Source organism: Pelobates fuscus, chromosome 1 (genome assembly GCF_036172605.1).
Source record: "Pelobates fuscus isolate aPelFus1 chromosome 1, aPelFus1.pri, whole genome shotgun sequence".
NCBI classification, from domain to species: Eukaryota; Metazoa; Chordata; class Amphibia; order Anura; family Pelobatidae; genus Pelobates; species Pelobates fuscus.
In genome coordinates, this window is record NC_086317.1 from 408813449 (window position 1) to 408832562 (window position 19114).

At 36.2% G+C, this 19114-nt stretch overlaps 1 protein-coding gene across 1 annotated transcript in view; it reads left to right on the top strand.

Annotated features, from left to right (window-relative positions):
- VDR (vitamin D receptor) overlaps positions 1-19114 on the top strand; it is a 145200-nt gene that overhangs the window by 99480 nt on the left and 26606 nt on the right. Inside the window, exons 3-5 of the mRNA XM_063444793.1 lie at positions 7782-7912; positions 12526-12710; positions 14563-14668. Coding sequence (XP_063300863.1) covers positions 7782-7912; positions 12526-12710; positions 14563-14668 — 422 coding nt within the window. The remainder of the gene's footprint in view (positions 1-7781; positions 7913-12525; positions 12711-14562; positions 14669-19114) is intronic.

Here is a 19114-nt window from a genome sequence, read left to right on the forward strand (position 1 = left end):
GTCCGGTCAGTGCTGGGCGCTTTCACAGCGCAACCGGGTCCCCTGTGATGACAGCACTGCTGGGAGGAAGTGACTGCCCCAGTCACTCCTCCCAACAATAACACAGAGCCCGCTAGGGAGGTAGCAGAGGAGGGAGTCAGAGTGGGAAATCTGGCTCCAATCAACCTGAGCCACAACTGGACCCCAGGGAATGTCACCCCCCTGCACCTAAAAGGTAGGAAACAGGAGAGTGATGTAAACATTGTTTGTTTGTGTGTGTGTGTTTGTGTGTCTGTCTGTGTGTCTATGTGTCTGTATGTGTGTGTGTGCCTGTCTGTTTGTATGAATGTATGTGTCTATGTATGTATGTGTCTCATGTGTGTGTCTGTCTGTCTGTCTGTCTGTGTGTCTGTCTGTATATGTGTGCTTGTCTGTCTGTATGTATGTGTCTTTGTATGTGTGTGTGTCTATCTGTATGTATGTGTGTCTTTCTAAAGTACAAAATTCTGGTATTCAAAAATTGAATATTTCAGAAAGGTAAGAGGGAATAAGACAAAGTTGATAGATTAGCTCTAAACCTGGAAAAAGGAATTCCCCCAAATCCTGTAAAACATAAATAAAGTACACCATAAAATATAGTGTGGGTCCCCTATACACTGGATTATTTGCTGCCCCTATACACTGGATTATTTGCTGCACTCTATTTTTATACTTTTAATATTTTTAATTAAAAAATGTATCTGTTTTATTTACATTTCCAGTTACTTTTTTTCAACACTGGCACCATTGCAATTCAATATTGAGCAATTAGTTCCTTATACTGATATGCTCTGTTACATATCATACTTATCTTTTATATATAAAAAGAATATTATCTAACATAAGTACCATCAGCCCTGTGTTGTTTTCACAAGCAGGGTTAGGGTTACTTATGCTATAGGTACTCCATATAGGACTTCTATATTACTTTGGACTTTTCTATTTCTCTGGACTTTTCAATTTATGCTATAGTTATTTCACCAAGGACGTTTATATTACTTTGGATTGTTTTATCTGTATTTTATCCCTTCTATATTATTTTAGCTCCTGGATACACACACTATATTTTATGTGTGCCTGTCTATGTGTCTGTGTGTCTGTATGTATGTGTCTGTGTGTCTGTATGTATGTGTCTTTGTATATATGTGTGTCTTGTGTATGTGTCTGTGTGTGTCTGTATGTGTGTATGTGTCTGTATGTATCAGTCTGTCTGTTTGTGTGTGTGTCTCTATGTGTGTGTGTGTATGTGTGTGTCTGTTGGGGGGGCACGGATCAGTTTCGCGCTGGGGCAAATTTTGATTGATAACACAAAGCACTCAGTTAGGTCTTATAGCAACTCTTACAATTAGCTTGATTAATTTGGCTAAGATATCAATACCAAAATATTGGAGGCAAACACCGATTCCATAATTTGGGGAATTGCTTTGTTCAGTTGACAGGATTTGCGAAATGGAAGACATAATACTTTTAACCCCTTAAGGACCGGACTTTTTTTGCGATTTTGTACATTTGCGACCAGGCATCTTTTTGACACTTTTGTGGTGTTTGTGTTTAGCTGTAATTTTCCGCTCTCTCATTTACTGTTCCCATACAAATTATATATTGTTTTTTTCAGGACAAAAGGGGCTTTCTTTACATACCATTATTTATATAATCTCATGTAATTTAATTTTAAAAAAATGAAAAAATATGATGAAAAATTGAAAAAAATACACGTTTTTTTGAATTTTATGTGAAAAATCTTTTACTCATCTACAAAAGCGAATGAAAAAAACTGCTAAATAGATTCAAAATGTTGTCCTGAGTTCAAAAATACCCAGTGTTTACATGCTTTTTGCTATTTTTTTGCATGTTATAGGGCTATAAGTACAAGTAGGATATTGCGGTTTCAAAACATACATTTTTAAAATGTATCAATAGTGACATTGTAACACTATTATCTGTCATAAATTGCTAAATAACACCCCACATGTACATATTTTTTTAAAAGTAGACAACCCAGGGTATTCAATATGGGGTATGTCCAGACTTTTTTAGTAGCCACTTAGTCGCAAACACTGGCCAAAGTTAGCGTTCATATTTGTTTGTGTGTGAAAAAAGTAAAAAACTAAATTGAACGCTAATTTTGGCCCGTGTTTGTGACTAAGTGGTTACTAAAAAAGACTGGACATACCCCATTTGTAATACCTTGGGTTGTCTTCTTTTGCAAATGGTATGCCATCATGGGGGTAATTCTCATTCCTGGGCTACCATACGCTCTCAAAGGCAACGTAACCAACCTGCCCATTTTCAATGTAAAAATATTTGACCCATATATTTGACCCTGTAACTTTCAAAAACGCTATAAAACCTGTATATGGGGGGTCCTGTTCTACTCAGGAGACTTTGCTGAACACAAATATTAGTGTTTAAAAACTGGAAAATGTATCACAACAATTATATCATCAGTAAAAGTGCTGTTTGTGTGTGAAAAATGCAAAAAAAGTCACTTTCACTGACAATATCATCGCTGTGATATGTTTTACTGTTTTGAATCACTAATATTTGTGTTCAGCGAAGTCTCCCGAGTAAAACAGTACCCCCCATGTACAGGTTTTAGGGTGTCGTAGAACGTTACAGGGTAAAATACAGTGATAGCAAATTAAATTCTCTGTACTTTCGGCCTGGGTTGGCAGGCAGGTCCCTTAAATTGCAATCAATAAAATAACTTAATTATGTAAAAATATTACATAAATATGCACGTAGAATTTAAATATATATGCATATTTATATATTTGAAGTCTACGTGTATATTTATATAATTGTTTATGTAATTTTGTATATGGACATATGAATAGTTCGCATTCTTTTTATTTATTTATATATACATAGATATATATACAATTTCATTCTAAGTGTATTTTGATATAAATATATATATATTAATATCAAAATACAGTTAGAATAAAATTTCGTATAGATATATAATTTTTTTAAAATTTTTATTATTATTTTTAATTTTTTAAATTTAATTTAAATTATTTATTATTCATATTTTATATTAATATATATATACAATATATATAGTTATTATATATATACGTGTGTAAATTAATTATAAGTGTATTTTATATTAATATATGTACATATTAATATAAAAATACACTTAGCATGACATTATATATATATGATATATAGACATATATTATGTAGGTATAATATATGTCTATATATCTTATATATACACATATATAATAATAATTTTTTTTTTATTAACTATAACTTTCACATTTTTTTTTATTTTACAGTTGCAGGGAGACTGCCTGTCAGCACAGACAGCCCCCCTGCAGGCAGAGACTAGGACACCTATTGTGACCATGTGGTCGCCCTGTTGGGCGATCACATGGCCACAGGGGTCCTAAACCGCCATGGGGAGACTGTCTGGGCTGCAGGCAGTCTCCCCACACTGGGAGCACCGCCGATCGCCGCCGGGGGAACGATGGCGATCGGGTAAGTACATTGGACGGTTAGGACGGTTCAGGACCGTCACCGGTCGGCAACGCAAAAATGCCGATGACGGTCCTGAACCGTCCTCCGTCCTTAAGGGGTTAAGCAAGGGCAAGAGCAGGGAAAAAATAACAAAAGATGGTTACCTTGGATTATGTATAAAGAAAGTGATGAATGCAGACGATTATGACATTGATTGTGAGGTGACTATATGGCTGGTTATTTGAACACTCAATACGAAGGAAAGATCGAACTCTGAATAATATGGGTTTATACAACTGATCTTCTGTAAAGGAATGAGAGAATAAAATGTTTATATAGAGTCTGTGTTTGCTGTATACAACGGCTTTGAAACACAACACATATATATATATATATATATATATATATATACACACACACACACAAAATCCAGCGCACTCACTCCTCATTCATTAGACAGCAATTTCAGGTCTCACAGAATGTAATAGTTCTATTTAAAAACACCTCACCTAGGCAAAAATAATGGGGGTTTAGTTACAGTATAAGATCATACATTGCATAAGCCGGCCACAACGTCAATGTACCCCATACTTTGCAGGTATAGCAACCTAATGCCTGCTCTAATGAGATTGATCCAATTACTTGGCAAATTCTTCCTCCTGGGACATTCTATATATATAGTATTTTATAAATCAATGCACCTATTCCATGGGTATGGGCCTGGAGTTGCACCTCTGTTAGCCCCTATGTTAATCCTATGTTCTCAGCAACACAGTATAAAGAAACAAATATTTTGTAGTTTGCCTGACAAGTTAATTTCTCCAAAACCTTACCCGCATTGCCTTAAAATAAAGCATTCATTTTTATTCTATTTTTCTTCGTAAATTAAATAGACTATTTCAACTGAGCATTTAACATGGAAGGTTTGGGAAAATCGTGGTTACCCTAGATTAATGTGCCAGACAAACTACAGCTTGTTTACTTTATTGCTGAGAATTCAGGTCCCTAGTTATCTAAACCTTGCCACAACCCATTAACCTACCGTATTCATTTCAAATTAACCATCTGCCTTCATTAAATACACACACTAAGCAACATTATTATAAAATCTAGCACAGAAATGTACTTTTTAACTTACTAAGCTTATTAAAAATAGCTTCGTAAAAATACCTTTAGCATGCATGTAAATATTTTATACCAGGTTGAAAAAAGTAATTTTGCTGCAGTGAAATAAGCAGAATGTGAAACATGTGTACATGACAGATGTCAGGCATTCAAGATTACGTTAATGATTCTGTTTGTCCTACAGTTTGAGCATAATATCAGCATGTATAGAATGATCTAATCTCAGTTTGTACCTTTAACCACTGAACAACCAAGACTCTTTTGAGATGAGGTGTACCAGTGACTAAGTATGTGTATATATATATATTGAGAGAAATTGGGGTTTATCTTGATATCCTGCATGTATATATAACACAACATTAGATATGAATAAAATGTAAAAATGGGGAAAATAATAGTTTAATATTTCAATAAATTTTTTGAAGTTATTAAAACCAAATATTGCAAAGAGTGAGTTATGGTTTTAAAGCCATGGAAAATTTAGTATGCTGAAATTACAACGTTAAAGGAACACTCTGGCCACCATAACAACCTGTCTCAGCCTAGCGCTCTGGCTCCCCCCACGCCCACAAATTTGATACTGAATACATTGAGTATAGTCGAAAATAAAATTAAATATATAAATATATTTAAATATAATATACTTTGTATATTGGGCTATCTTAAAATATGGCACATGCGTAATGCAGAAATTGATTTTGCAGATACAAAACCATTCTTCGAGACAAATGGATTGTGTCATTATATGCATATAATGGCATGGTAAAAATTACTTTCCATTAGTGATTTTCTGTATTTTGTATGTACGTGTCAGTTAAGTTGCAGTAAATTTGATTGCAAACCTTATTATAGCAGTCTAATAGGTTGACGCAATCTGTATATAGTATATATTAATTTCCATGTAAAAACAATGTAATTGGCCATTGTTCTGAAAGTCCTGCCCAGTTGCTTAAATAAATAACAGCATAAAAGTCCAAGTAGAATGCGTTGTCCAAACCACCTCTCCGGTAGACTCGTGATTTTTAATGTCAGTTTGATATCCGTAAATGTTTTTCTCCTCACTCGCCATGCTCTTACCACATCTGTTCAGAATATCCATGGTATCACAGCTGGATTTTAGCTACACATCGTGGGTAATGATTTCAATTCTCTGACTATCTGTGAGAGCAATGTGGGATGTGGTGTAAATATAACCGTACAATTTACAAAGTACTCTTTTATAATTCTGTGGCTCTGCAGGAATTTTGTAATGCTGTGCCAGAGTGGAAAATGTAATAGCATTTTCTTTAAATAAACTAAAATGGCTCCACAGTGTTGTGGTGCCTTTCCCCAGAAGTACACTAGCGGTTGTTTTGAATAATATTTTCAGAGACATGGCATTTTTAGACATTCATGTGGCTCCATAACAGTTTGCATAACCAGTCCTTGTCCTGATCTTGGTTAGAACGTGTTATTTTTCCAGATTCTGAGCAGAGATCATTCTTATTCTTCCATGCTCCAAAATACTACTTTACAATCCTGCCACATCTTTTTTTTTTTTTTGTTTATCTGTGGTTCCTACTTTCCTGTTTTGTAAATCATGTTATAGTAGTTTTTATCTGGCACACCGAAATGTTATGTATTTTTTTATTTTTTATTTTTTTTTATTATCTTTAGAAGGGGACACGTGTGCTTTGCTGAGGTATCATGAAAAATAAGTAATGACATATACAAGCACTTTAATGATACACACATTGTGTTTTGTACAGTAACACATCACGTAAAAACAGTAACTGTATTCAGAAACAAATGCATGGACTTGTGTCACAGATAAAATGGACGTAGGCACATTAATAATTTATAATACGAAAACCATAAATGCTGGCTCCATATTCCAATGCAGTAAGGTATTTATGACCGTAAGGTCGATAAATTGAGGTGTGGTATAATCCCAAGAAAGTTTACTATGCAGTAGAAATTGCTGGTTTCTGCACAAAAAAAGCAACAGAATGGCTAGAATATTTTTAGCTAGTGGATGAATTTTTTGTAAAGGTTTCAGATTTTGTGAACAATAATTTGCAAATGTGTCGATGAGGATGATTGAAAGGAATACGCTAAACTCCATAACCACTACAGCATTGCATGACAGGGAACGCGGTTTATGAATAGTTTGACAGTCACATGGCTCTTTAAGGAATGAGGGTTAAGAAGCACGTGCTGTGGAAAATGACATAAGCAGACATATTTTGGTGTTGAAGACTGAAATAAGGAGGAAAAGGCAGATGAAGAAACAATTAGCAATAGGAACACAGAAAATAGATGAGGGAGGAGAATAGGGAGGGTAGATTGTAAACTGAAGGACATGGCCCACTTCACCTACATATGTCAAACTTGTCTTTTTTAAAAAATCTGTTGTACAGCACTGCACAATATGTTGGCACTATATAAGTCACTATAATTGTAGAGTGCAAAGAAACAAGTGAAGGATATGTAGAGGCCAAAAAGTACAACAAAGCTCACACTGAGCAGTGGGTTGAACTTTGGGTACTAGAAAAAAAACTCTACTTTCTGTCACACTGCTTGAAAACCATTTGTCAAAAAATTGAGGAAATGCACCGTTTTTGAGTGTCCACATTTATGGGTGTCCAATGAAAGATCCCACGCTGGATGCCATATACCCTACATACAGCTCCAACTCATTTTTCAATTTTTTTATTTTATGGCAAATTCTAAAAGAATAAGGTTGAGCAATCCAATAGCATTTGTTGACTTGCTAGATTGTGTGAATAAAATATTTTTTGTTGTTTTTAAAAGCAACAACAGACAAAGGGTGGGCCGTAAGTGTTGAAGGACTACTATATTTTAGAGATAGCTGGCATACCTATACCTTTGTGTATTATTTTAAAAACTAGTGTTTTCCACCTTATGCAGTGTTTGTTTCCTCAACCAGTCAAATTTCATACAAATAGTATATTAATTTGAGCCAACTTTCAGGACATTTTAGTGGGTAAAGTCTAAAAATATAAGTCCATTTGGGCAAGGACTACTATATTTTAACCTCTCCGCCACATGTCGTGGGGGAAGATGAGAGCAATGTCCTAATGAAAGTTTTAATGTAAAACTGAAAAGTTGTCAATAAAAGTTAAGCTTTAGTTTTTAAAAGTCTTCCTCCCCCCTTTTTTGTGCGACAGGAGAAGCATGAAACGGAAGGCAAATTTTACGTGTCCTTTTAATGGTGATTGCAGAATAACCAAAGATAACAGACGTCACTGTCAATCCTGCCGGCTGAAGAGGTGCATTGATATTGGCATGATGAAGGAATGTAAGTAAAAATTTGCAGATTTGTGCATTTTTCACAACTGTTGTTTATCATAACAGAATAGTAATGATTCATAGGGTACAAGTGTACGATAAAAAGAAGCACCAGCTTTATTTTTGATCATGATTCCAAGCTTTTTGGAACTTTGCCTTATTAATAGATATTGGTAGAAGATACCAATGACCATGAAATGTTGATGGTCCAGCCCCTAAAGCAAGAGATTGGTAGAACGTATCTTTGTGTCTCCAGACTACATAATGTTCTAGGTTTGACTCTACAAACCGCCCACTGATTTGGAGCATCTATATCACCCTTCTGTTTCTAGTTATGGTATTTGCATGCAAAACCTATTAAATGAAGAAAATCATGATATTCAAATTAAATCTGTAAGTAGACTGTTTTCAGTTACAATAATATGTGCTTCTCTTCAAATGGTCACAACATGTAGGACCCCATTTAAAAGAAATGTGGCTTGCATATTATCCCTTAAAATAATGTCTGGTAAGACCTCTACTTGTTTTTCTTTACTAAATACCAATCAGACCGATGACTATGCCATGTTTAATGCCAACTAAAGGTTTGGTTCCAGTGTAAATATTGACAGTAACAATGCAGAGATATGCAGCAGTTTTAATCATTTTGGTTGAGGGTATACTCACTTAACTTGATTTGTGTTAAGTTGACAACTCACTTTTAAAGTATAGACTAAATTAGCTGGGTTTGAAATAAAGAATACATGACTGCTCCCTGGATGCAATATTTTGGGTGAAATTTTTGGGCACCCTTAAAAGGCATAACTAAACAGTGATTTAATCATTTGTCTTTTTTCTACTGGACCTTTCCCTCTAAAGGAAGGCTGAAGATGCTCTCCACCAGCAGTAGCTATACTAGCATTTTTTTTATATACCGTAGGTTTTCTTATTTACTGCTGTGGTAACCCAACAGAAGCAGAGAGCCCAATAACAATACATTGCATGTATAAGTAATGAGCAGACTTAGTAGGCAATGTTGAATACTTACTGTTTGCCAAAAAAAATCACGTTCAAAAGGTCTTGGCTACGGGAATCTGCCTTGGTCACTTATTAATCCCAATTGAGCTAAAGATTAAGCTTTTATTTACCAACAAACTGATTATAAAATGTGTATTAGAATTTGTAGTGCAGAACAATTTTATTGCTGTTGAAATAATGAGCAGGTCATGTAATTTAAGAAATCCTATGCTTATGTTTGTGTTTGTATATTTCAAAAGAAAAGTTAATCAGATCTGTGGGAAGTAACAGGCAGCGTGTAATTATACATATTATAATTATAATTATACGGTTCTGCTTTCTATCATTGGAACAATGTTAGAAGAAAAATATGAAATAAAACCTCAGAAGCACTCATACAACAACGCTGTAGACATTTTGACAATTAAATACATTTGAGAAAGTGTTCTATCAGCACAGGAACAGGATATGCATCATATCATCACCCTCATCATATACGTTTACGATTACGTTATTTACTAACATTACCAGAATGCTTAAAAAAATCCTGGTACAAAAATGTTGAGAAAAAATAATGCTTATCTAAAATATAATGAAAGGAAGTCAGATCAGCATATAATGTTTTAGAGAGTTCCTTCACACTCAAAACCCTTTCCTCTATATATGCTAGAACCTCCAACCTTTTTTCCAATATATATTTTTTATTGAAGTTTTGTCATAAAAATACCAGGGAATACATTCTAACAGTAGTGAGACCTAGTGCTTGACTTTTGTGTAGACAACAATGTGAGTACGTTGTACAGTTGTTTCATACATTATACAGTGTTTTCCATGAGTACTGGTCTTAACCCACATGAGAGCAGGAACTAGCATCAATAGACATTCAGATATAGAACACATCACAAGATTGGTTTGTACAGAAGAGAAAATTGGTTCGTTAGACATGCGATATGGCATCCTACCTCCACTACTTCGTTACTCAACATACATGGTCTGCAAACGTATCCACGCTAGTTACAACATTCGGCTTAGGTTCGTCAGAACCGCCAACCTATTTAACGTGATACTCAAACGATCTACCCTTTCATTTCCAACATCTGCCACAAACCTATTGACCAATGGATCCAATAGATGGAGTTGAGAAAAGAGAATAATACTATATGCAGGCTGAGGATGATCTGGTTAATGCTCACATGAGACACAAACAAAAATAGAAAAAAAAATATAACATAATTTACAGTACAGTGTGCACACACATTAAAGGATCACTATAGGATCAGGAACACAAACATGTATTCCTGACCCTATAATGTTAAAACCACCACCTAGCTCCCTGGGCCCCTCATGCCTCCATAAATATAGCAAAATCTTACTGTATTCAAGCCTGAGGCTGTAACTCTGCATGCTCTTTGTCTCAGAAAAACAAGCAGTCTGCTGACATCATCAGAACTGGTAGCTTGACCCAATCAGAATGCTTCCCCATAGGATTGGCTGAGACTGACAAAGAGGCAGATCAGGGGCAGAGCCAGCATGATTCAAACACAGCCCTGGCCAATCAGCATCTCCCCATAGAGATGAATTGAATCAATTAATCTCTATGAGGAAAGTTCAGTGTCTGCATGCAGTGGGAGGAGATACTGAATGTTTGGATGCATTTTAGGCAGCCATGACCCAGGAAGGATCTCTAAAAGCCATCTGAGGAGTGGCCATTGAAGTTATCACTAGGCTGTAATGTAAACACTGCATTTTCTCTGAAAATACATTGTTTACAGCAAAAAGCCTGAAGGTAATGATTCTACACACCAATAAGCTGTAGTTGTTCTGGTGACTATAGTGTCCCTTTAAGGTTTCATATTTTGCTTTCTTCTACTTGTAGCCACGAAATGTATACTACCTGAGAGCATAGGATAATGTATTTTTTTACCACTGTAGCAGAAGCAGAATACATGCGGAGTCTAGCAGCCACATGTTGTGCCTGTGCTGATGTGCTAGAGTTGTGTCTTGTAACGATGGCCTCAATTTTAAAAAGCATTCCAAATGACCCAATACTACGAGAAATGTAGTTTCCAATTGATTTCTCTACAGAAGTCACCATTAAAGTCCATGGGGATTTTCGTATATAAATCATTTGGACATTTTTCGAACTGTATTGAATCATTTGGAAAGCTTATTAAATCAAGGCCAGTTGTGTCCTATCATTCTTGTGTCTGCTGCTTTCCTGATTTTCCTAATATGCTTTCCAAGTATTGTCCACACAGACTCCTTCCTGAAATAGAAATAGAGTGTGTGTCCCAAGCTTCAGTTACTTGTCACTGTGATTATCGAATCAACAGTATTAGAGAACTATGCAACCCATATTTGTCGCTTTCTTATCTGGTCGGTGGCCTTAGGTCTTACACTTTCTTAAAACATTTATCTAGTTAAGTGTTTGTTTGCTGGCAGATCAATGCTGAATGTTGACTAGGTTGTTATTAACATCACTATTGTTTGATTTTTGGCAGATGGCTTTTTGAAGTTGACTGTCAAGGAGCATCCTTTTATATCCAAATGCCAGTGAAAGTGGAAAGTGGATTTTTTCTTTTTATCAGTGCAGAATAGCTCAAGCTGACTTTAAAAGTTCTTATGCCAGTGTATTTTACCCATACTGGATAATTAATGATAAGAGTATTTTCCCCACGCTATTTTACTCTATACTAGGTACTTAAAAATTAAATTGAATATGAGCCATCTCCAGGCAGCTATTTTGAACCTACCTGCAATTAGCATGTAGGATGCTCTATCAAATGTATTCTTGCTGTACTTGGCGTGATCATTTCATATTTCATTTACAGCACTGCATTTCAACTTTTAATGAGTCCTCTTATAATATATATTTCAACAATGTGGCATTGCACTTGGTGGAACAACAAGACTGATCTCAGAGTTTTGTTGGGGAAACAATTGGTTCTATTAAAGTGAGCTCTTTTTAAATTTAATAATCGTAGACACCAATATAAGATGCAACTAAATTATTTAAGCAAGAGTTTCAATAGTTAATAAAAGATGACATTTCATGGAAATTTCGAGTGGTTCATATTCAGGAACTGTAGGGATATTTAAAGTTCATCAAATTTTACTTGTGCCTCTCTAATCAGAGTCTTCAACATTTGTCCAGAATTACAGTTGGTACTTTAACCCCTTAAGGACCAAACTTCTGGAATAAAAGGGAATAATGACATGTCACACATGTCATGTGTCCTTAAGGGGTTAACCAACTGAGCTTTAGCATCATCTTTTATCTATGGTTATTTACTAAAGTGAAAACTTTTAGAAATTTTAAGGGAATTTCAAATGTAAGAAAAGTACAAAATAATAAGTGGGATTAAAAAGGGGGGGGGGGGGGGGGGATTCAAATTTAAGGCCAAAATATCTGAATTGGAAAAATGCTTCCAGTTTGAATATTTTGGTCCAAAACATAAAATTCACTTTAAATTCCTGATGATTCTGACTGTGAATAACCCTGAATGTTTTTTTGTTTTTCCATATTTATACTGTACAGGGTTGATGAATATTTTAAGGCCTTATGAACCATAATGTACTATTGTAGTATAATAGTATTTTTTTTTTTTTATATTTTTTTTTGTGCAGTCATCTTAACAGATGAAGAAGTCCAGAGGAAGAGAGATATGATCATGAAGCGTAAGGAGGAGGAAGCATTGAAAGAGTCAATGAAACCTAAAATGTCTGAGGAGCAACAGAAAGTTATCAATATACTTTTGGAAGCTCATCGGAAAACCTTTGACACAACCTACTCAGATTTTAACCAGTTCAGGGTAAATTCTTGAGAATTTGTATTTAAAGAAGTGAAACTATTATTCCAATATGTTTAAAATGTAGCATAATAATTTTTAATAAATTAATTTTACCTCAAAAAATTGTCATACTGCCGCCAACTACAGACATTTTAAGAACTTGTTCCAGCCGCATTTATTCTACTTCTTGAAGACATAGGCCTTGATTAGTAGCCCACAAATAAAGGCGTAGATTCAATATTTTTGGACAAGCTTTTTAAATGATTTAATATTTTGAAAAATATTTAAATATTTTAGTATTTTGATTTTAATTTTTTTGATATATTAAAAAAAAAAAATATATATATATATATATATTTTTTTTTTTTTGAAAAAAGATTATTTTAAAAGTTCATCCAAAGGTTTTAAATCTTTTGAAAAACGCATCCAAAAATATTGAATTTAGATTCACTTTCCCTAAAATAAGGCGGGAGGTTGTTTATATACAGGTTCATCATTAAACTGCAAATTGTTTATAACATTTTTTACCATTAAACCAGTATAGTATATGTATTATGATTATAAGAAATATATTATTTATTGTAATAAAAATGTTAGAAAGTTTAAAATGTCTTTCTGTTGACACGTAACTAGAGATATGACAAATGCAGAACATTGGAAAAGTACATCTGTGTTACCAAGGGTTTCTGAATACAGTTAATTGTTTTTTGTTATAATACAATTTGAAGCAGTGGCAATTCATTATCATAAGTCTGTTTTGAATGAAAATAATATTAATAAAAATGCACTAAAGAGGATTGCTGTAAAGTACGTGTGTGTTTTGAAGTAGAATAGAATTGTAGAGGGAAGAAATTAAATATATTTTTCAATGAGCAATTATGTTTTACTAAGTTCAGGGAATAAACAATTAATTATTCCATATATATCTGGATTGCTACGACCTGTACTGGCATAGTCATCATCCTTGATGGTGTATTAATACAAATTATAGACATGAATCACTGGCCTATCTACTCTGCCCACTATAAAATTAGTTTTCAAGAGAAAGTATTGCAAATCCAAAGCAATTTTGAGTTTTTCAGACGCTGTGACCAATTTTATTATATAATTGAAATTAATTATTACGTATTTCATATAATAATTGTATGTTATGTACTGCCTGAAGCCAATAAATCTACCCACACCTCAGTAGGGCTGGTTAAGTCTTGAGGTACATCATGTTACTTTGGGCTTGTATTTGGGCCACTGGAATCTCTCTTGCCTTTATTTATTTTTGATTTGAGACAGGTTTTCCATGGCAGTACCAACCTAATGTGGTGATTATTGATCTAACAGTGCTCTTTATTGTGATTATTGATTGGCTAAACGGCAAATCAAAAAGTCTATATTTTGACTGATACGGACTGTGTCATATGGCAAAAATAGAATGATATAGGAGTGTGCACACTATAATGTAGCAAAAAACAACTTTCACCTAGCACAGCATAGGTATATAGATTGCTATGGTTAACTTAGCCAGTGGGCAGAGGCGTAACTAGAATACCCACAGGATCTCTATAGAATTGCTTCTGCAAAGCCTTTTACAACAGCCATCGATGGTGAGGGCTACTAGGTAATTTCAGAAGTTGGTGGAGGAAGCTCTGTTTTTTGTCATCTTCAGAATTTACTATAAATCACAACACAATCAGCATGAAAATGTATCCACGTAAATATGTGCCTTATTGCACTGCATTGCCAGTACATTCTTGGCTAATGTAATTGACTTTATTGCTTGTGATATATATTTCTGTCCTTCTTTTCAATAAAGTCATTTTTGACTGCATACATTGCATGTAAAACTAATATACAGCTCTTCATATTGATTTTTCTGCAGCCTCCAGTTAGAGAGAAGGAAAATCCTTTTAGAAGAATTACACGATCATCATCTGTACACACTCAGAATTATTCATCTGACTCTGAAGCATTTAATTCATCTCCAGGTAATTGACATGGTTTAGATTTTATTTTTAAATATAATGTAACATAGGCCATGTAGCTCAGACAAATAATAAACTTAGAACAAAAAAAATTATAAACCTAAAACAGTGTGAGATTTAGAGGGGGAAATCACACTCTTGGGTAATCAATTAAAACGCTTAAAAGAGCAATAAATTAAAGGCATACTATAGACACCAGAACAACTAGAGCTTATTGTATTTGTTCTGGTGAGTATAATCCTTACCTTCAGGCTTTTTGCAGTAAACACTGTTTTTTCAGAGAAAAGTCAATGTTTACCTTACAGCCTAGGGGTACCTCCACTGGCAACTCCAAAGATGGCTGCTGGAGGTGCTTCCTGGGGCAGTGCTGCACAGCATGCAGCACTGACATTCAGTGTCTCCCCCCTCTGCATGGAGATACTAAACTTTCCTCGTAGAGATGCAATCTCTATAAAGAGATTCTGATTGGCCAGGGCTGTGTTTGGCTTGTGCTGGCTCTGCCCCTGATCTGCCTCCTTGCCAAGCTTAGCCAATCCAATGCTTTGCTATGGGAAAGCATTGTGATTGACATGGATTATCACTTCTGATTATATCAGCCAAGGATCAGATCAGGGACAGAGCCGGCAGCAGCAGACTGGAATAAAGATACAATTTTACTATATTTAGGGGCAAGGAGGGCCCAGGGGAGCTAGATGGTGGTTTTAATACTATAGGGTCAGGAATACATGTTTGTGTCCCTGACCCTATAGTGTTCCTTTAAGCTTAATGGTGAAAGCTTGAGGCCTAAAGGAACACTATAGGGTCAGGAACACAAACATGTATTCCTGACCCTATAGTGTTAAAACCACAATCTAGCTCCCATTGCCCCTCCTTGCCCCCCTAAATATAGTAAAATCTTACTTGTATGCAAGTCTGTAAGCTGGTGCCTCTGTCCCTGACCTGCCTGCTTCTGTTGACATCATCAGAATTGATTATGTAAACCAATCACAATGCTTCCCCATGGGATTCAGAGTGTCAAGGAGGCAGATCAGTGGCAGAGCCAGCACAAGTCAAACACAGCCCTGGCCAATCAGCATCTCCTCTTAGAGATGAATTGAATCAATGCATCTCTATAAGGAAAGTTCAATGTCTGCATGCAGAGGTTGGAGAAACTGAATGGCAGTGCTGTATAGTGTTCAGGACTTCCCCAGAAAGCACCTTGTGTAGCCATCTAAGGAGTGGCCAGTAGAGTTATTACAAGGCTTCTCTGAAAAGACAGTGTTTACTGCAAAATGCCTGACGGGAATGATTCTATTCACCAGAACAAACAAAACGGGAGAGAACTGGAAGCCTGAAAGGAGCACTCAAAGGCAAGGGGTTAACCCTAGGGGAACTACCAAAGTAGTATGCAAAGGAGAGAGGAGGTTGAGTGCCCTAATTTGATTAATAACTTAATGTGGGAATCGCCACCATAAAGGTAATAAACTTAAACTTAATGTGGGGATCGCCACCATAAAGGTAATAAACTTAAGGTTATGAACTTGGTGAAAGAGGAACTGTTCAGAAGTTTTCAGTGTCCTCAATACAGAAATCTATTTGCGCAAAAACAATTATTTGCCCAGTTGAGAGATATAAATAAGATTGTATGCAAGAGCCTACAGGATAACGTCAGCAAAACAATTGCTTATTCGTATTGACATGGGGCTAGTGTAATGCACAAGTGCAGCGTCAATCTTAATAACTAGGTAGTGGTGAAAGGCTGAGACCTCCTACATGGAGATCGCTAATCTGCCCAAAGCTTGGTATAACACCTAGTTAACAATGTATCAATGCTAACATAGTTAGTAATAGGCAGCCTTGAAAGGTGCCTAGTAAAAGCCTTATATGTGAATATATGCCGGGGATCGGTCACGGTCAACAGTAAACCCCAACAACGACAATTATTTAAGTTTGATTAATACATAACCTTTAATATAGTACTTAAACTTGATGTGGGAATCGCCACCATAAATGTAATAAACTTAGTAAAAGAGGAACTGTTCAGAAGTTTTCAGTGTCCTCAATACAGAAATCTGTTGCGCAAAAACAATTATTTGCCCAATTAAATAGGCAGCCTTGAATGGTGCCTAGTAAAAGTCTTATAAGTGAATATATGCCGGGGTTCAGTCACGGTTCAGTCAACAGTAAACCCCAACGACGACAATTATTAGTGCATGAAATCAAAGACTAACAGCTGAATAGGAGGGACGTATACAAAGAACCGGCAGAATGGGCAATAAACGGTGAAGTAATGCGGCTAGTTCATAACAGAGAGAACGCAGCCGTTGGTCCTTGTCCCTCCAACAGGAAGCTGGAAGTCAGCTCGAGAACCGGAGTGCCACATAGACCGTGGTACGGGAAAGTTAGGTGTAGCAGTAAATGGCAGCAGCAGTGGATCATCGAGAAGCCCCTGACGCGCGCGTTTCCCCCGCAGCTCATCAGAGCTCATCACATATAAGGCTTTTACTAGGCACCTTTCAAGGCTGCCTATTACTAACTATGTTAGCATTGATACATTGTTAACTAGGTGTTATACCAAGCTTTGGGCAGATTAGCGATCTCCATGTAGGAGGTCTCAGCCTTTCACCACTACCTAGTTATTAAGATTGACGCTGCACTTGTGCATTACACTAGCCCCATGTCAATACGAATAAGCAATTGTTTTGCTGCCGTTATCCTGTAGGCTCTTGCATACAATCTTCTTTATATCTCTCAACTGGGCAAATAATTGTTTTTGCGCAAATATTCACCAGAACAAATACAATGAGCTGTAGTGGTTCTGGTGACTTTAGTGTCTCTTTAAGCAAATTACTCACTGCATTGTTGGTAAATCAATCTGTCATTGTAGGGGTGGCGAGAATGAGATGCTGCTTGATGTAGAATCCACTCATTTAGAAGCTTTCTCTTGTCTTTGGCCACAAGGAATCTGTCACATTTTGCCTCTAGATCCTGCCACGTGAGATGTGCAGTATAAACGTAAAAAGAAAATGCAAATGCAAAACACAAAAAAGTGAAAAATGATTCTGACATTTGAAGTTCTTGCATTTGTTGTAAATACAACTGAAGCTTCTGCAGTGAGTTCATCCTAAACAAAGAAGTCACTTACAGGGATTCTATAGTGTACTCCACCCGATACCATGTCTCTCAGTGCTTAGGTTGCCGCTCCGCCTCCTCCGATGTCATCCGATGGGGGAACCTAATGCGCATGCATTGCCTCACTGTTTTCCTATGGGGATTTCACTGACACTGGATGTCCTCATGCAGAGCGTGAGTACGTCAAGCATCATTTAAGGAACTCAGAGTCTAGTAAACTCCCGGAAGTGTCTTTAGCTTTAGCTCGATAACTGCAATCAGGGACTGGGAACTAAAAGCAGTCTAGGAAATAAATTCTATACCAGCCCAGTAATGCGTCGCGCCAGCATAGTGTGCTGATATAGAGGGTGAAAAAATGTAAATTGAAAACTCTTACTCCAACGAAAGAACGCATATAGGGCTTCAAAATAAACAAAAGAACGCCTTTATTTTAAGTAGACGTACATTTGCATGTAATCAATGTTTCAGTACAACTACTTTGGCCTATTAAGGACATTTTAGCAATGGGACTGAAATGCTGAATGTCTGCAGTTGCACAACTGAAAAAAAAATGAAGTGATCTTGTTTATTTTGAAGTCCTATGGGTGCGCTCTTCACTTTGAATATGTTATTGTGCATGAGTATGCAACTAGCAACAAGACTGGGCCAATACGTGCTCATTACATATATATATATTAATGAAATTTATGTGTGTATTATGCATATATAAATGTATATTACTATATGTGTAAATATTATAGGCATAATTCTATGTTACTAATACACACATCAATATACATGCATATATATATATATATATATATGTGTGTATTACTGTCAGGATCACATCAATTTACATCTATTACGTTTACCTCGTTTAGTGTATCTTGTCTCCAATTGTCTCCTTCTTTTCTCTTACAGCGACCCTTGTGTATCTTTTACTTCATCCCAGCCCCGGTGTGTTTCTTTTTACCCCTCTCCAGCCTCTGTATTTCTCTTTCCCCCAGCCCCTTTTGTGTTGTTTTTAGCCCCAGCCACTTTGTCTCTTTCTCCCCTTCCAAATCTCATCTGTGTGTCTCTTTCTAACTCCAGACTCTGTGTGCCTCTTTCTCTTCTCCCAGCTACTCTCTGTCTCTTTTTCCCCAGCCCAGCATGGCCTCCCACAAATCTTGTGTCACTTTGTTCCCCTTCCCTACTGTATGTCTTTGTCCCCCCAACAAACCTTCTGTGTGTCTCTTTCTCCCCTCTCCTCCCTGTGTCTCTCTTCCCCATCTCCTCCCTGTGTCTCTCTCTTTGTTCCCCTTCCCCTGTGTCTCTATTACCCCTCTGTCTCTTTGTACCCCCATACCCTGTGTCTCT